We start from the raw sequence: 18093 nt of genomic DNA, 5'->3' as shown, positions 1-18093 counted from the left end.
GAGCTGGTCGTCCCTGGCCGGGACGAAGCCTCCTGAGGTGCCCTGCTTCGGTTCTCCGGGATAAAGTTCGTTTGACGAAAGATTGTCCGTTTCCCTGGTAAGGTCACCTGTCCCAATCAGGTACGATTCTGTCTTCCGGACCCGCTGAGACCCTCAGTGTAAAGTGGCAGATGGTCTAGCCCGGCGGAGGCACCAGCTGGAGACCGCGCGCTGCACCGACACCGGGAGTGACGGCGGGCCGCGCACGCATGCGCAGAGACACGGCATGGGCGCGGGAGCCGCGGAACTCCTACCCAAGGCCTTCGCAGGTGAGGAGGGGGCGGGGCAGGACCGACCTCCCTTGCCATGATAACCACCTTCGCAGCGGGCTCCCAGACCGTTGGCCCCGATTGTCTAGAAAATAGGGGGTCTCAGGAGCTCCGTTTTAGCGTTTATATATCCCAATTCCAGTTAAGCCACTTCCAGTGTTTTTTGGCCATTGTCAGTGTACAAGTCTTCCACCTCTTCGAGACCATGTTATTGCAATAGCAGCAAACGTGTTGGGAGGCCTCACAGTTCACCGTGGTTTTTCTGGCCTCTGGCAGATGGCTCCTTCCTAGCGAGCTGTGGAGCGTAAAGTCTTTTGGACACTTGATTCTATTCAATCCAGTGTCAGACCAGGTACCTACCCTGTCCATAAGTCGTCTTATGAGAAGACTCCTTGAGATGATGCAGACTCTCGGTGCAGTTTATAATCGGCTGGAGGTATAGACAGTTAAGCAAGCCTTCTTTTTTTACAGTGCCCACCCCTAACCATTTTGCTTACACCTTGTTATGGGACTTGGTTAAATTGATTAACCTTCCGGACCTACGTTTTGTTATTAAATGAAAAGATTGGATTAGATGATCTCTAAGAATTTTCCGCTTGTAAAATATATGGTTAGTGAGGGGGGTAGAATCCAGATTATATCTGTCTATCTATATATTTTTTTTTCTTTTTTTTTTTTTTTTTTTTTTGAGACAGAGTCTCGCTCCGTTGCCCAGGCTGGAGTATAGTGGCGCGATCTCGGCTCACTGCAACCTTCACCTCCCGGGTTCAAGCGATTCTCTTGCCTCAGCCTCCCAAGTAGCTGGGACTGCAAGCGCCCAGTTCATTTTTGTATTTTTAGTAGAAACAGGGTTTTGCCATGTTGACCAGGCTGATCTCAAATGCCTGATCTCAGGTGATCCGCCCACCTCGGCCTCCCAAAGTACTGGGATTACAGACATGTGCCACCGTGCCTGGCCCCACAATATATTAACACTAAACTTCATCAACTTCCATTTTTCTGCCCACATCAGTGAAATATAGCTATAACAATGCAGCTGGTGCCTGGCGCGGTGGCTCACCCCTGTAATCCCAGCACTTTGGGCGGCCGAGGCGGGAGGATCACAAGGTCAGGAGTTCGAGACCAGCCTGACCAACATGGTGAAACCCCGTCTCTACTAAAAATACAAAAATTAGCCGGGCATGGTGGCATGCGCCTGTAATCCCAGCTACTCAGGAGGCTGAGGCAGGAGAATCGCTTGAACCTGGGAGGCGGAGTTTGCAGTGAGCCATCACACTACTGCACTCTAGCCTGGGCATCAAAGTGAGAGTCCGTCTCAAAAAAAAAAAAATAGAATGCAGCCAGGCTGGGTGCGGTGGCTCACGCTTGTAATCCCAGCGTTTTGGGAGCCTGAGGCAGGCAGATCACCTTATGTCAGGAATTCGAGGCCAGCCTGGCCAACATGGTGAAACCCCATCTCTACTAAATATACAAAAATTAGCCAGGGGTGGTGTTGCACACCTGTAATCCCAGCTACTCAGGAGCTGAGGCGGAAGAATCGCTTGAACCTGGGAGGCGGCGGTTGCAGTGAGCCGAGATAGTGCCATTGCACTCCAGCCTGGGCAATAGAGTGAGACTCCGTCTCAAAAAAAGAAAAAAAAGAATGTGGCCGGGCACAGTGGCTCACCTCCATAATCCCAGCACTTTGGAAGGCAGAGGCTGGCAGATCATTTGAGCTCAGGAGTTGGAAACCAGGATGGGCAACATGACGAAACCCCATCCCTACAAAAATACAGAAATTAGCCAGGTGTGGTGGTGCACGCCTGTAGTCCCAGCAACATGAGAGGCAGAGGTGGGAGGATCGCTTCAGCCCAGGAGGTTGATGCTGCAGTGAACCATGATTGTGCCACTGCACTCCAGCATGGGCAACAGAGCAAGACCCTGTCTCAAAAAAAAAAAAAAAAAAAAAAAAAAAAACTGGGTGCAGTGGCTCATGCCAGTAATCCCTGGGAGGCCAAGGCGGGTGGATCACCATGTCAGGATACCCAGAGCAGCCTGGCCAACATGGTGAAAACCCTTCTCTACTAAAAATACAAAAAAATTAGCTGGGCATGGCTCTGGAGGTGGAGGTTGCGCTTGAACCCTGGAGGCAGAGGCACCACTGCACTCCAGCCTGGGCGACAGAGACTCTGTCTCAAAAGGAAAAAAAAGGGGGGGAAAAAAGGACAATGTTGACAGCAGCATTCAAAAGAACTGCCCCTTGTTGTACTTGTAAATTCATGCCGTATCTTATACCTTATTGCTGAAAATAAGAAATTAACTGATAATACAACTTTGTTCCACCTATATTTGTTGTCGTTTTATAGATCATTACTAGGAAGAACTCTGGGTACAATAATGAATACAACATACGTAATGATGGCTCAGATCTTAAGATCTCACCTGATAAAGGCTACAGTGATTCCTAATCGAGTGAAAATGCTTCCATATATTGGTATCATTAGAAATAGAATGATGTCAACCCATAAATCCAAAAAGAAGATCAGGGAATATTATAGGCTGCTGAATGTGGAAGAAGGATGCTCTGCAGATGAAGTCAGGGAATCTTTTCATAAGCTTGCCAAGCAATATCATCCTGACGGTGGCTCTAATACGGCTGATTCTGCAACATTTATAAGGATTGAAAAAGCTTATAGAAAGGTGCTCTCCCATGTGATAGAACAAGCAAATGCCAGTCAGAATAAAGGTGAAGAAGAAGAAGAAGAAGATGTAGAAAAATTCAAATATAAAACACCCCAACACCGGCATTATTTAAGTTTTGAAGGTATTGGTTTTGGGACTCCAACTCAACGAGAGAAGCAATATAGGCAATTTAGGGCAGACCGTGCTACTGAACAAGTGATGGAATATCAAAAGCAGAAACTACAAAGCCAGTATTTTCCTGATAGTATCACTGTTAAAAATATAAGACAGAGCAAACAGCAAAAGATAACTCAAGCTATAGAGCGTTTAGTGGAGGACCTCATTCAAGAATCCATGGCAAAAGGAGACTTTGACAATCTCAGTGGGAAAGGAAAACCTCTGAAAAAGTTTTCTGACTGTTCTTACATTGATCCCATGACTCACAACCTGAACCGAATACTGATCGATAATGGATACCAACCAGAATGGATCCTTATGCAAAAGGAAATCAGCGATACTATTGAGCAACTCAGAGAGGCAATTTTAGTGTCTAGGAAAAAACTTGGGAATCCAATGACACCAACTGAACAGAAACAGTGGAAACATGTTTGTGAGCAGTTTCAAGAAAACATCAGAAAATTAAACAAGCGAATTAATGATTTTAATTTAATTGTTCCCATCCTGACCAGGCAAAAAGTCCATTTTGATGCTCAGAAAGAAATTGTCAGAGCCCAGAAAATATATGAGATCCTTATAAAAACAAAAGAAGTCACAGATGGAAACCCACATAACCTTGATCAAGGAGAAGGAGAGAAAACACCTGAAATCAAGAAAGGTTTTTTAAACTGGATGAATCTGTGGAAATTTATTAAAATACGATCATTTTGATGTTTACCAGCATAAATCATTCTTAGTTCCACTGACACTTAACATGGAAAATGAGATTTATTGCTATATTAATTTAAGAACTGTGCCATTGTACTTTTCACAAAACTAATCACATACCCAATGATGTGTGAGACATCTATCAGGTTTGTCCTGAGGATATAGCAAGAAAATAAAAGAACCTTCTAAAGAAAATAATTTAGTTCATTCCAGTGTTAAAGTGTCAGTCATCTAGTGAAATGAGCTAGGATCAGGTTTCTGACTTAGGAATCATACACAAATTCCAAAAGTTTTAGTGCAGTTTTGAGCTGTAATAACTAACTTAAAAGCAGTCAGTGTTGCCGTTTTCAAACATAGGTACTTAACAACAGGGAAACCGAAAAATATGTTATCAAAAGTCACAAAACTTAAGTGTAATGAAATTTAACCAATTAAACCTCCAGATGATTTTTTTTAAACACGTTTGCTGGATTTATACCCCTGAGCTTATTAAGGCTCAAAACTGTTCCAAGACTTTTGCGACACTCTCCATATGGGTGGAAATACTAAGATCAGGAAATTAGCCTACTGGAATTACTGCACTTTTCTTTTTATGAGGGCCTCCCCTGTGGGTACTGAATGAAAACCACACCAACCATGCAGATTCTACTTCTTCCTGTCTAACTTGGCAGCAGAAATCAGTGAAGCTAGTTGATTTAGCAATTCTAGAAATAAACTCCAGTGTCCACTTTTTTTTTTTTTTTTTTTTGAGATGGAGTTTCACTCTTGTTGCCCAGGCTGGATTGCAATGGTGCAATCTTGGCTCACTGCAACCTCTGCCTCCTGGGTTCAAGTGATTCTCCTACCTCAGCCTCCTAAGTAGCTGGGATTAGAGGTGCCTGCCACCACGCCCAGCTAATTTTTATATATATTTTTTAGTAGAGATGGGGTTTCACCATTTTGGCCAGGCTGGTCTTGAACTCCAGACCTCAGGTGATCCACCCGCCTTAGCCTCCCAAAGTACCAGGATTACAGGCGCGAGCCACCGTGCTGGTACAGTGTCCACTTTTTTTTTTTTTTTTGGAAATGGAGCTTCACTCTCATTGCCCGGGCTGGAGTGCAATAGCACAATCTCAGCCCACTGCAACCTCCGCCTCCTGGGTTCAAGCGATTCTTCTGCCTCAGCCTCCCCAGTAGCTGGGATTATAAACATGCGCCACCATGCCCAGCTAATTTTGTATTTTTAGTAGTGATGGGGTTTCCCTACAGTGTTCACTTTTTAAAAAGTGTGAGTGTATTTTTCACCTTTCAGGAGGTGATAAAAATCCGTGGGCTCAGTAGCAATGTAAAATTTCACTTCTAGCTTCATCTTTTATCAGAGATTGAAATGTTAGATTTCCATAAATCTACCCTAAACCTCCCTATGTCTTGAATCAGACTTCCCAGTGGCTTTGTAGCCATATGACGATTCTGACTTAATTGCCTCACAGACCGAATTTCCTGTCTTAGCGACCCTTTGATAAACAAAGACAAGATGTCTGAATTTCCTGCATCTGCATCTTTGGCAAATGATGAGGTTGATACTAATGAGATGGTTGTGTCTCATCTGCTTTCAGAAAATCTGACTTTTTAGGTTTGGATAATTGCTTTTGTCACACAGAATTGGCAACTAGAAGAATGTGAAGTGTGCTCAAAGAGGCCGGTGTGTTTCCTTCTTTAATCCAGAGTCTTGTGTTACAGAAGTGGTTCAGAAGTGAGGTACTCACCACCTGCATTTGGAAGCACGTGTTATTTTGTACAATGCATGATAGTTAAAACAACAAACAAAACTACACCTTCAAAGGGTGGGGCGCAGTGGCTCACGCCTGTAATCCCAGCACTTTGGGAGGCCCAGGTAGGCATATCATGAGGTCAGGAGATGAGACCATCCTGGCTAACACGGTGAAACCCTGTCTCTACTAAAAAATACAAAAAATTAGCCGGGCGTGGTGGCGGGTGCCTGTAGTCCCAGCTACCTTGGAGGCTGAGGCAGGAGAATGGCGTGAACCTAGGAGGCGGTGCTTGCAGTGAGCTGAGATCGAGCCACTGCACTCCAGCCTGGGCCAAAGAGCCAGACTCTGTCTCAAAAAAAAACAAAAAAAACAGAACTACACCTTCAAAAAGAAATTTTGGGCCTTTAGCTTAGATGCTGCAGCATTTATTGGCATAATATGTGATTATTTTATTGAATAAGTTGTCATTTGACTTCTACAATGATAGCATCACTGTAAATAAAATTGTGAACAGTATGGAATGTTGCTTAATAAGAGCTATAGTTCCAAAAACATTTTAGAAGGCAGTAGTTTTGTGACTTTTGTTAAAAGTAGGAATTAGAGGCTGGGCGCGGTAGCTCATGCCTATAATCCCAGCAGTTTGGGAGGCCGAGGCGGGCAGATCATGAGGTCAGGAGCTCAGGACCATCTGGCTAACACAGTGAAACTCGTCTCTACTAAAAATACAAAAAAAATTAGCCAGGCGTGGCGGTGTGCGCCTGTAGTCCCAGATGCTGGGGAGGCTAGCAGAATGGTGTGAACCCAAGAGGTGGAGCTGGCAGTGAGCCAAGATTGTGCCACTGCACTCCAGCCTGGGTGACAGAGCAAGACTCCATCTCAAAAAATAAAGTAGAAATTAGATGTAAGAAGCTTAACTGCATTACAGCAACGTAGATGAACAAAACCATTTTCCATACTGGTCAATGAGAAGGTAAGGTTACCAGAAAATGTCAGTAAATTTTTAATTTCAGCACAGTGCACTTTATGTTTGTAAATGTTGTTTATGTTAATAAAGTTATTATAGTGATTATTCAATAGTCCTTTGTTATAATGGTAATAATATTTTGGTCTAGGCACCTAATTTTTCTTGTGACAGAGTTTTTCTCTTGTTGCCCAGGCTGGAGTGCAATGGTGCAATCTTGGCTCACCACAACCTCTGCCTCCTGGGTTCAAGAGATTCCCCTGCCCCAACCTCCTAAGTAGCTGGGATTACAGGCATGCGCCACCATGCCCAGCTAATTTTGTATTTTTAGTAGAGATGGGGTTTCTCCATGTTGGTCAGGCTGGTCTCGAACTCCCCACCTCAGGTGATCCGCCCGCCTCAGCCTCCCAAAGTGCTGGGATTACAGGCGTGAGACACCGCACCCAGCCCTAAATGCTAAATGCATTTTTTTAAAAAATCTTTTTGATTGGCCAGGCACGGTGGTTCATGCCTGTAATCCCAACATTTTGAGAGACCAAGGCAGGAGGATTGCTTGAGCCCAGGAGTTTGAGACCAGCCTGGGAAACATGGTGAAACTCTGTCTCTACCAAAAAAAAAAAGCCAGGTGTGGTAGCACATTCCTGTAGTCCTAGCTACTTGGGAGCCTGAGGTGGGAGGATTGCTTGAGCCCAGGAGGGCAAGGCTGCAGTGAGCCCTGATCACACCACCGCACTCCAGCATGGGCAAGAGTAAGACCCTGTCTCAAAAAAAAAAAAAAAAAACGAAAAACAAATCTTCCAGGCTGGAGTACAGTGGCGCGATTTTGGCTCACTGCAACCTCCTGTGTCCCCCCGGGTTCAAGCGATTCTCCTGCCTCAGCTTCCTGAGTAGCTGGGACTATACAGGTGCCTGCCACCACACCCAGCCAATTTTTTATTTTTAGTAGAGACGGTTTCACCATGTTGGCCAGGGTGGTCTCGAACTCCTGACGTCGTGATCCGCCCTCGTCGTCCTCCCAAAGTGTTGGGATTACAGGCGTGAGCCACTGCTCCCAGCTCAAGTAATGTTTTTATAGCAGTGTGAAAATGGACTAATATAGTACCCCAACATAAGAGTTTTGAGGAGACATAATCACTCAGACCATAGCACCCACGATAACGCTGATCCTCCAGTTCCATGAGCCACAGAATCCTCCTCATTATTTAAGTCAGTTTGAGATGTTTTTTTCTGTTACTTATAACTGAAAGAGACCAACTGACAAATGTATCCACTGTCTTCAGGGTCTAGATGGGGAAAGAAGTGTTTCCTCTTCTGCTGGAGTCAAATTATCTTCCAGGCCTTAGTTTTTTGTTTTCCATCTAAAGATCAATCTTTTCTCCTAAATGACTGACACTGAGTAGCCATCCTTTCAGGAGAGAGTCCATTTCAGACCCACAGGAAGCATGACCTTAGTCTTAAGACAGCTTTATCAAAATACAACAGTTCTAATAGCTGCCTAAGACTTACTCAGATGAAGTCTTTTTGCTATATAACCACATAAGCATATGGAGAAAGAGAATATTTTGGGAAGTACCTGTTTATGCAACATGTTTTAGCCTTTCAGATAGTTCCCATGGTACACATTTGGCTTGTACACTCAAAAGATGGAAGTGAATACCACTCTATCAGAAGTTCATGAAGCAGCCCTGAGAGAGAACAAACTAGAACCCATGGGGCATAGCGTGAAGGACAGCCTGGATTGTTCCTTTCTCTTAATAGACTTGTACCAACTGGACTGCATTTTCTGTCCAGTTTTAGGTGAAGTAGATCTTTCAGAACCCATCCTGGCCCAAACCTGAAAATGGTCCTGAAGTCACAATGTCTCCAGAATCTAGGAGAGCCTCTCTGAAGTGCTTAGGTAACAGGAATTTAATAAAATATATGCTTCAGTAGCTACATGGTGGAACTGAAGCAGAAAATTGTGTTTTTTTGTTTGTTTGTTTTTGTTTTTTTTGAGACAGAGTCTCACTCTGTCGCCCAGGCTGGAGTGCAGTGGTGTGATCTCGGCTCACTGCAACCTCTTGACTCCTGGGTTCAAGCAATTCTGCCTCAGCCTCCTGAGTAGCTGGGATTACAAGTGAGCGCCAACACACCTGGCTAATTTTTGTATTTTTAGTAGAGACGGGGTTTCACCATGTTGGCCAGGCTGGTCTCGAACGCCTGACCTTGTGATCCACCCCCTCGGCCTCCCAAAGTGCTGGGATTACAGGCTTGAGCCACCACGCCAGGCCATGTGTGGTATATTTTAAAGGCTGATATACAATTCTACCAAAGACTTGACAGTGAAATGTTGACATCAGCAACTGAATTCCAGTATCTTTCTTTTTTGTTTTTTTGAGACAGAGTCTCACTCTGTTGCCCAGGCTGCCTAATAAACCAGTCTGCCCTTTGGGATGCCTCCCCCACCCCACCCCCAAATAAGTGATGAGATTTGGAAACTTCTAATTGTCCCCTAATATCTAGTTTTCCTTCCTTAGTACTGAAACCCCATTTTCCAGGCTTCTTTGCAATTTGGTGTAATCAAGTGACTATTTTAGTAGCAGAATGAAAACAAAAATGGTACATGCAACCCCTGCCCCTTTCAAAAGGTTCTTAAAGAGAGGAGAGTGTTCCCTTCTGTATCCTCTCTTCTGGTGGAATGCCAGCATTGTGACATATTTCAAAAGTAACTTATTCAGCACATATTTATTGAACACCTAGATCCTACCCCATGTATAAGAGCTATAGGAGAACATTATCCAGGATGGCATTTTTGGTGATAATTCCATGATACAAAACCTTTAACTTCATTATACCTCAAGTAAAATGCTTTTTAGATTTCCATTGATAATTACTTGGCTGGGCACACTGCCCCACGCTTGTAACCCCAGCATTTTGGGAGGGGGAGGCAGGTGGATCACCTGAGGTCAGGAGTTCCAGATCAGCCTGGTGAAATCCTGTCTCTACTAAAAATACAAAAATTAGCCAAGCATGGTGGTGTGCACCTGTAATCCCAGTTACTGGGAAGACTGAAGTGGGAGGATCGATTGAACGTGGGAGGTAAGAGGGTGCAGTGAGCCAAGATCACACCACTACACTCCAGCGTGGACAACAGAGCAAGACCCTGTCTCAAAACAAACAAACAAAGCACCCAAAACACAAAAGGTCAACTTTTCCCCAAACAACTAAATGGTTATACGCATTTCTGTAGGAAATTTAGAGGGGGCTTCCAAAGGCTGTTAAAGTTGTGTTGAAAATCCAAGAGGCTGAAAGATACCTTACTATAAGAAAGACAAAAAAAAAAAAAAAAAAAAAAGACAAAAATCTGCGTGAATACACGGGAAAGCGCCGAACAAAATCAGAAGACTAGTTGTACTGTGAGGATCACCTCGGGTAACCAGCACTCGCTGAGTAGCCCTGGTTGACTAGCTTCAACTTTCTGGGGCTCCATTTCTGAATTGAGGGGATTAGAAAAAGGCATCTCTAAAGACCCTCCGTTCCCGAGAACCCTACCGAAGCACCTTCCCTACTCTGGGCAGTTCGCAGACAAGGCTGATCGGCCATAGGCGAAGGGAGACCCTGGTCCCCCGAGTCTCGAGTTCCGTCCGCACGTGATCTCACGGTACTGCACTTCAAGTCTGCGTGCAGAAACGCAGCAGTGGGAACCCGGCGGCGGTCGCCCACCCGCAGGGGATAGGCGAGGCCTGTCTTACTCTGTCCTGAACCGTAGGTAGTTGGCTCTGGATCCCGGCTCCCGGAGGCCAGCAGAGCAGCGGTCCCCACCCCACCCCTCGGAGCTCGCCCTGCCCCCGGCCGGCCACTTGCTGCACTCGGATTGGTCGCTGAGCAGCGCCCGGCGTCCCGCCGCGCCCAGTCAACTCCCTCTCCCCGCCCCCTCGCGTCCCGCCCCGCCCCCGGCCGGCCACTTGCTGCGCTCTGATTGGTCGCTGCGGAGCGCACGGCGCCGCGCCCCGCCTCACGGGCGCCCTAGCCTCGCGCCGGCCTCCAGCTCCCGGCTCCCGGGGCTGAGGTGGAGCGGGTGGACGCCGGCTGGGCTGTGGCGCAGCAGTGTCCTTTCTGCGCGCGCGCCTGAAGTCGGCGTGGGCGTTTGAGGAAGCTGGGTGAGTCCTGTCTGCGGGTCTCCGGCGCCCGGCAACCCTAGGGGGTTCGCGCCCGCCGCCCGCGCGTAAGGAGGCGCCCTAGTCGGGCCCGGCCCGGCCTTCGGGGGGCTGTGGCGCCGCCCAGCCGGGTTTTCCCTGCGCTCGGCGCCGGCCTGCAGACTCGGGCCCGCGGAACCCCCGCCGCCCCCTTCTTGCCCCTGCCCGCTTCCTTTCGGGCCGACCGTGACCGTGGCGCCGCCGCGACCCTCAAGCAGCCCGGAGAGGCCTCCCTGCCGCTCTGTCGCGCCGTCAGATTGCGTTCCTGGGGAGGGCTGGAGAGGTTCCATCTCGTGCTTCTCACCTTCTCGGGCAGCGGGCACGGAGGCGATGGTTTTCGGGACGCCCTGCTGCGGCCGCGACGCCCTCCCGAGGCCGGAGCGAGGGGCCCGGGGGAGCTCCAGCCCTTCTTCGCACCTCTCGTTTGCCCCAAACCATTGCTAGGAAGCTGCCCGTGTTTTCTGCACTTTTCTGATTTCATACTTAACCAGAGTCAAGTACAGAGGCGGAAAGGGAAAGGGAAGGGGAACAACATTATTTCGAGAATTGTAAGCCTTGGGCCCCGTTAAATAAGTAGCAGCAGAGCATTGTCACTGGAGCAGTGGTAGTCGCGGGTAGGACCGTTTCGGTTTTTAGCTGATAGGCTGGTTAAAGGTACTTAAAACAGTACGTTAGAAGGTGCTGAAATTCTAAAGTAAATACATAACCTTTCAAAACCAAAGCAGTGAGACGGCCTGGGCTGGGCTGCTCCCCGCTGCGCGTGCCTGGGTCGGGGGTTGCGGAGGGGCAGGGAGTGGAGGCCTCTGACGGGACGGGGTGGGAGGGAAGTGGCATCTGCATCGTCGCGCTCCAAGACCCGACTTTCCCTCTTCGGAAGATCCCACCTCCTCTCTCAGACTCTTCATCCTACCTGCACTGTGGATCCCTTGACACTTCCAGAGGCTCTGAACTCTCAAGCCGGTCACACTTTTTCATCATTTTGTCTCTTCTCGTCTTTTAAACCTGCATGCATTTCAAACGTAGAGGAAACATTAAACATTTTTTTAAAAACAGGATAGTGGTGCAAGACTTCTTTCTTGAAAGGCAAACCAAAAGTTATCTTGAATATTGATCGCGCTGGAAAAGCAGGTTTAATCAGACTGAAGTGGGGACGTATATTTCTTCTTCCAGAGACACAGCTTCCCCACTCGCCACCCCAATCCCTCCTCTCTGTCAACTAGGGTTACGGCAGCCTTACACTGGCTAGTCTTTTCTGAATTCTGAATTCACTTCTGGGGGCCAAGGTAAAGAATTTATCTTATTTTATCCTCATTTTCCTTTTTTTTTTTTTTTTTTTTTTGAGACAGGGTCTCACTTGTTGACCAGGCTGCAAGTACGGTCGCTGTCGCCTAGGCTGGAGTGCAGTGGAGCGATCTCTGCTCACTGCAACCCATGCCTCTAGGGTTAAAGGGCTTTTACAGTCTCAGCCTCCCGACTAGCTGGGATCACAGGTGCCTACTGTCATGTCCGGGTAATTTTTATACTCTTAGAAGGGAGGGAGTTTCACCATGTTGGCCAGGCTGGTCTTGAACTCCTGACCTCAAGTGATCTGCTCGCCTTGGTCTCTCAAAATGCTGGGATTACAGGCGTGGGCACCGCGCCTGGCCTTTTAAAGTTTATTATTATTTGTTTATTTATTTTTTGAGATGGAGTCTCACTCTGTCGCCCAGGCTGGAGTGCAGTGGCGCAGTCTCAGCTCACTGCAAGCTCCGCCTCCTGGGTTCACGCCATTCTCCTGCCTCAGCCTCCTGAGTAGCTGGGACTACAGGCGCCAACCACCATGTCGGGCTAATTTTTTTTATTTTTAGTAGATACGGGGTTTCACCGTGTTAGCCAGGATGGTCTTGATCTCCTGACCTCATGATCCACCCTCCTCGGCCTCCCAAAGTGCTGGGATTACAGGGGTAAATCACAGTGCCCGGCCTAAAGTTTATTTTTAACTTATTTATATGTATATATTTTTTTGAGGCAGAGTTTCACTCTTGTCTCCCAGGCTGGAGTGCAATGGCGCAATTGTGGCTCACTGCAACCTCCGCCTCCCAGGTTGAAACGTTTCTCCTCTCTCGGCCTCCCGAGTAGCTGGGATTACAGACGCCCGCCACCATGCCCAGCTAATTTTTGTATTTTTAGTAGAGGCTTGAACTCCTGACCTCAGGTGATCCACCTGCCTCGGCTTCCCAAAGTGCTGGAATTATAGGCGTGAGCCACCGTACCTAGTCCATTTTCCTTTTTAAATGTTTAAAGTAACATTCAGGTTGTTTAAAACATTTAAACATGGCAGAAGAATATCAAGTAAAATTCAGTGCAGAGGTATGTCAAGTTAGGATTCCTTGTTTCTTCACTTTCCAGTCTTTACATCCTCAATTCCATTCCCTAGGAGGGTATTATACTATAATATTGCTCGGAAGCTGATGATAATATAAGGACACATTTCCTTCTTAAGCCCGTAGAGACCTACCTCATTTCCCCACAACCCCACCCCTCACTTTGGAGATCAGGTCTCACTATGTTGCCCTGGGTAGAGTGCAGTGGTTCCCTCACTGCTCACTGCAGTCTTGGGGCTCAAACGATTCTCCCACCTCAGCCTCCCGAGTAGCTGAGACTACAGGTGAGTGCCACCACGCCTGATTTTTGTAATTTTTGTAGAGATGGGTTCCTCATGTTGCCCAGGCTGGTCTTGAATTCCTGAGCTCAAGCCATCCACCTGCCTCAGCCTCTCAGAGTGCTGGGATTACAGGTGTGAGCCATCCTGCCCACCCAACCTGCCTCATTTTCAAAATGTAGTGGGGTATACTGTTGTTTGGATGTACCCTAATATACATTTTTTGGTTCCTTATTGATGGGCATTTTGGCTGTTTCTGGGTTTTAGCCATTAAAAGCCTTGCTTTATGAAAATCTTTTTGTCATTGTAGGGTAAGTTTCAGGTAGATATATAAACAGATGATTGTACTTTGATATAATTTTATTTCACAAGGAATCTTTTTATAACTTAAAGTTTTTTTTTTTTTTTAGACCGAGTCTCACTCTGTTGTCCAGGCTGGAGTGCAGTGGCGTGATCTCTGCTCACTGCAAGCTCCGCCTTCCAGGTTCACGCTATTCTCCTGCCTCAGCCTCCCGAGTAGCTGGGACTACAGGCGCCCGCCACCACTCCCGGCTAATTTTTTGTATTTTTGGTAGAGATGGGGTTTCACCATGTTAGCCAGGATGGTCTTGATCTCCTGACTTTGTGATCCACCTGCCTCAGCCTCCCAAAGTGGTGGGATTATAGGCATGAGCCACCATGCCTGACATTATAACTTAAAGATTTTGTAATTTAAAAGCAGTAGCTAAATCTGTTTGAATTAAATGCATTTCTAATATTCTATATATTTTATTTATTTATTTAGAGATGGAGTTTCGCTCTTGTTGCCCAGGCTGGAGTGCAATGGCACGATCTTGGCTCACCGCAACCTCCGTCTCCCAGGTTCAAGCAGTTCTCCTGCCTCAACCTCCTGAGTAGCTGGGATTGCAGACATGTGTCACCACCCCGGCTAATTTTGTATTTTTAGCAGAGACGGGGTTTCTCCATGTTGGTCAGGCTGGTCTTGAACTCCCAACCTCAGCAGGTGATCCACCCACCTTGGCTCCATATTTTTTTTTTTTTTTTTGAGACGGAGTCTCGCTCTATCACTTAGATTGGAGTCTCGTTCTGTTGCCTAGACTGGAGTCCAGTGGTGCGATCTGGGCTCACTGCAAGCTCCGCCTCCTGGGTTCACGCAGTTCTCCTGCCTCAGCCTCCTGAGTAGCTGGGACTACAGGCACCCGCTACCACACCCAGCTAATTTATTTGTATTTTTAGTAGAGACGTGGTTTTACCGTGTTAGCGAGGATGGTCTCGATCTCCTGACCTCATGATCTGCCCGTGTCGGCCTCCGAAAGTGCTGGGATTACAGGCATGAGCCACCTCGCCCGGCTGCTTGTTCTTTTTAAAAGTAATTTCTTCCTGGGCGCGGTCGGGAGTTAAAGACCAGCCTGGCCAAGATGGTGAAACCCCATCTCTACTAAAAATACAAAAAAGTAGCCAGTTGTGGTGGTGGGCGCCTATAATCCCAGCTACTCGGGAGGCGGAGGCAGAGAACTGCTTGAACCCAGGAGGTGGAGGTTACAGTGAGCTGAGATGGTGCCATTGCATTCCAGCCTGGGCGACAGAGCAAGACTCCATCTCACCAAAAAAAAAAAAAAAGGTAATTTCTTTTATTGCAAATTTTATCTCAGGTACAAAAAATGTATAAAACATGTAAAATTTAAAGAGTACTATTGCAATGATCATTATGTATCCACTACCAGATTAAGAAACAAAATGTTGGGCCAGGTGCAGTGGTTCACACCTGTAATCCCAGCATCTTGGGAGGCTGAGACAGGCAGATCACTGAAGGCTGGGTGTTGGAGACCCGCCTGGCCAACATGTGAAATCCTGTCTCTACCAAAAATATAAAAATTAGCCGGTCATGGTGGTGGGCACCTGTAATCTCAGCTACTCAGGAGGCTGAGGCAGGAGAATCGCTTGAACCTGGGAGGTGGAGGTTGCAGTGAGCCCAGATCACGCCACTGCACTCCATCCTGGGTGACAGAGCGAGACTCTGTCTTGGGGGTGGCGGCGGTAGGGGAACAAAATGTTTGCATTTTTTTCTTCCAGAGGTAGCCTCTGTCCTGATTTTTGTGTTTATCTTTCTCTTGCTTTTTAAAATAAGCTTTATGCATGTATACATAAATTCATGTACATATACATTTATACATATGTGCATAAACGTTTACAAATATATACATAAATTTGCAGACACACTCCTACATCCTAAACAGTATATTTAGTGGGTTTTTTTTTTTTTTTTTTTTTTTTTTTTTGAGACAGAGTCTTGCTCTATTACCCAGGCTGGAGTGCATTGGCGCAGTCTTGGCTTACTGCTGCCTTTGCCTTCTGGGTTCAAGCGATTCTCCTGCCTCAGCCTCCTGAGGTGCTGGGATTACAGGTGAGCACCACCACACCCGGCTAGTTTTTTTATTTTTAGTAGGGACAGGGTTTCTCCAGGTTGGCCAGGCTGGTCTTGAATTCCTGACCTCAGGTGGTCCATCTGCCTTGGCCTTGGCCTCACAAAGTGCCGGGGTGTGAGCCACCTTTGTTTTGAATGAATAGTGTTAGAAACACAATTCTCATGCAGATAGTTAGGCAGTGTGTTTCAGTTTTGTTTTACTATTACTGAGAGTTTTTTGGTTTTGTTTTGAGAGCTGTGTTTTTGTTTTGTTTTGAGATGGAGTCTGGCTCTGTCGCCCAGGCTGGGGTGCAGTGGCATGATCTCAGCTCACTGCAACCTTCTCCTCCCAGGCTCAAGCAGTTCTGCCTCAGGCTTCTGAGTAGCTAGGATTACAGGCGCCCGCCACCATGCCCGGCTAATTTTTGTATTTTAAGTAGAGACGGGCTTTGACCATGCTGGCCAGGCTGGTCTCGAACTCCTGACCTTAGGTGATCTGCCCACCTTGGCCTCCCAAAGTGCTGGGATTACAGGTGTGAGCCACCGTGCCCAGCAAAAGAGCTGGTTTTAAGAGGATATAAGGAATTGATATTTATGTAGTTTGTAGGGAAAGAAAAGTCTCAATAGTATGGCTAAGTTAGTTTAATTGGTTAATGTTCCACAGGGCAACAAAATCATAATATCTTTGGGATTGATTTTCTTACCAGGCTATAAAATCATAACACCTCATTAATTTCTGCAGTTAAACCTCAGAGGACTATAAACTGTCTACATCTTAATAATAGTGGGTTGTTCATTAAATAAACTGTAATAACAAAGTTCTGTCCCTGAGAGCACAGATGAAGTCCAGACATACTTATTAGAAAATGCTAGAGCTTTCTTTTGTTTTTTTTGAGACGGAGTCTCACTCTGTCACCCAGACTGGAGTGCAGTGGCGCAATCTCGGCACACTGCAAGCTCCGCCTCCTGGATTCACGCTGTTCTCCTGCCACAGCCTCCCAAGTAGCTGGGACTACAGGCACCCGCCACCACGCCCAGCTACTTTTTTGTATTTTTAGTATAGACGGAGTTTCACTGTGTTAGCCAGGATGGTCTCAATCTCCTGACCTCGTGATCCACCCGTCTCGGCCTCCTAAAGTGCTGGGATTACAGGTGTGAGCCGTTGCGCCCAGCCTGAGCTTTTTTTTTTTTTTTTTTCTGAGACTGAGTTTCGCTCAGTTGCCCAGCTGGAGTGCAGTCGTGCCATCTTGGCTCACTGCAACCTCCTCCTTCCAGGTTCAAGCAATTCTCCTGCTTCAGTCTCCCGAGTAACTAAGGTTTCAGGCGTGTGCCACCATGCCCAGCTAATTTTTGTGTTTTTAGTAGAGATAGGGTTTCACCATGTTGGCCAGGCTGGTCTCAAACTCCTGACCTCAAGTGATCTGCCTACCTTGGCCTCCCAAAGTGCTGGGATTACAAGCATGAGCCACCACACCCAGCCAATACTAGAGCTTTCTAAATTTGGGATTGAAATTTCATTTTATTTATTTTTAATATCAATTTATTTTTTTTTTTTTTTGGAGACGGAGTCTTGCTCTGTCGCCTGGGCTAGAGCACAGTGGTGTGATCTTGGCTCACTGCAGCCTCCGCCTCCCAGATTCAAGTGATTATCCTTCCTCAGACTCCTGAGTAGCTGGCTAATTTTTGTATTTTTAGTAGAGATGGGGTTTCACTATGTTGGCCAGTCTGGTCTCGAACTCCTGACCTCGTGATCCACCTGCCTCGGCCTCCCAAAGTGTTGGGATAACAGACATGAGCCACCATGCCTGGCCTCATTTTATAATTATAAGGTCAAACTTGACTAAGGAAAGGACAGCCACTTAGATGAAGGTTTTCAGGAAAAGATGAGCTGAACAGAATGACTTCAGATCCCTTGCCTGTTTACAGGGGGCCTTTCTGAGGAAGGTTATGTGCTGTGTTATGAGTCCTAGGAAAGGGGGGTTACCTCAGTCAGGGTATCTGGAAGGTTCTAGTGGACCACGTAATGGAAGGACAACAAAAATAAGGTCAGAAGGAGTGGGCTCCTCTGCATTTTCTGCTTCTTAGCTCACCATGGCCTACCTGTAGTTAACAGGGTAGGTGAAAGCAGAACCTCTCTGTGGGGGAAGTGAGTGTCCTCTGCTGACGAAGGCTGCATGCCTTGCAGGAGAGCAGGAACTGCATCAGCATATGCTTAGGATCAAGCCAAGCCCCAGTGAGTACAGATAGGCTCTGGGCCAAGTTCTTGGAGCATTCAGTCCTCAGCTTCAAAAGCTGCTATATTCCAGT

The 18093-nt window shown here is 46.9% G+C and overlaps 2 protein-coding genes across 2 annotated transcripts in view; both read left to right on the top strand.

Moving 5' to 3' along the window:
* DNAJC28 (DnaJ heat shock protein family (Hsp40) member C28) lies at positions 1-4051 on the top strand. Its single transcript, XM_010358839.2, has 2 exons — positions 1-308; positions 2654-4051. Exon 2 carries the CDS (start codon positions 2685-2687, stop codon positions 3855-3857), a length of 1173 nt encoding a protein of 390 aa, XP_010357141.1. The 5' UTR covers positions 1-308; positions 2654-2684; the 3' UTR covers positions 3858-4051.
* Positions 4052-10531: 6480 nt separating this feature from the next.
* The window catches only part of TMEM50B (transmembrane protein 50B), a 28747-nt gene continuing 21185 nt past the window's right edge, over positions 10532-18093 (top strand). The window contains exon 1 of the mRNA XM_010358838.2: positions 10532-10705. The gene's annotated coding sequence lies outside the window, so the exon portion shown is untranslated. The remainder of the gene's footprint in view (positions 10706-18093) is intronic.

The sequence above is a fragment of the Rhinopithecus roxellana genome, chromosome 13, assembly GCF_007565055.1.
Source record: "Rhinopithecus roxellana isolate Shanxi Qingling chromosome 13, ASM756505v1, whole genome shotgun sequence".
Classification (NCBI taxonomy): domain Eukaryota; kingdom Metazoa; phylum Chordata; class Mammalia; order Primates; family Cercopithecidae; genus Rhinopithecus; species Rhinopithecus roxellana.
The sequence above is the reverse complement of the archived record's forward strand: the minus strand, read 5'-3'. Positions and strand labels throughout refer to the sequence as shown.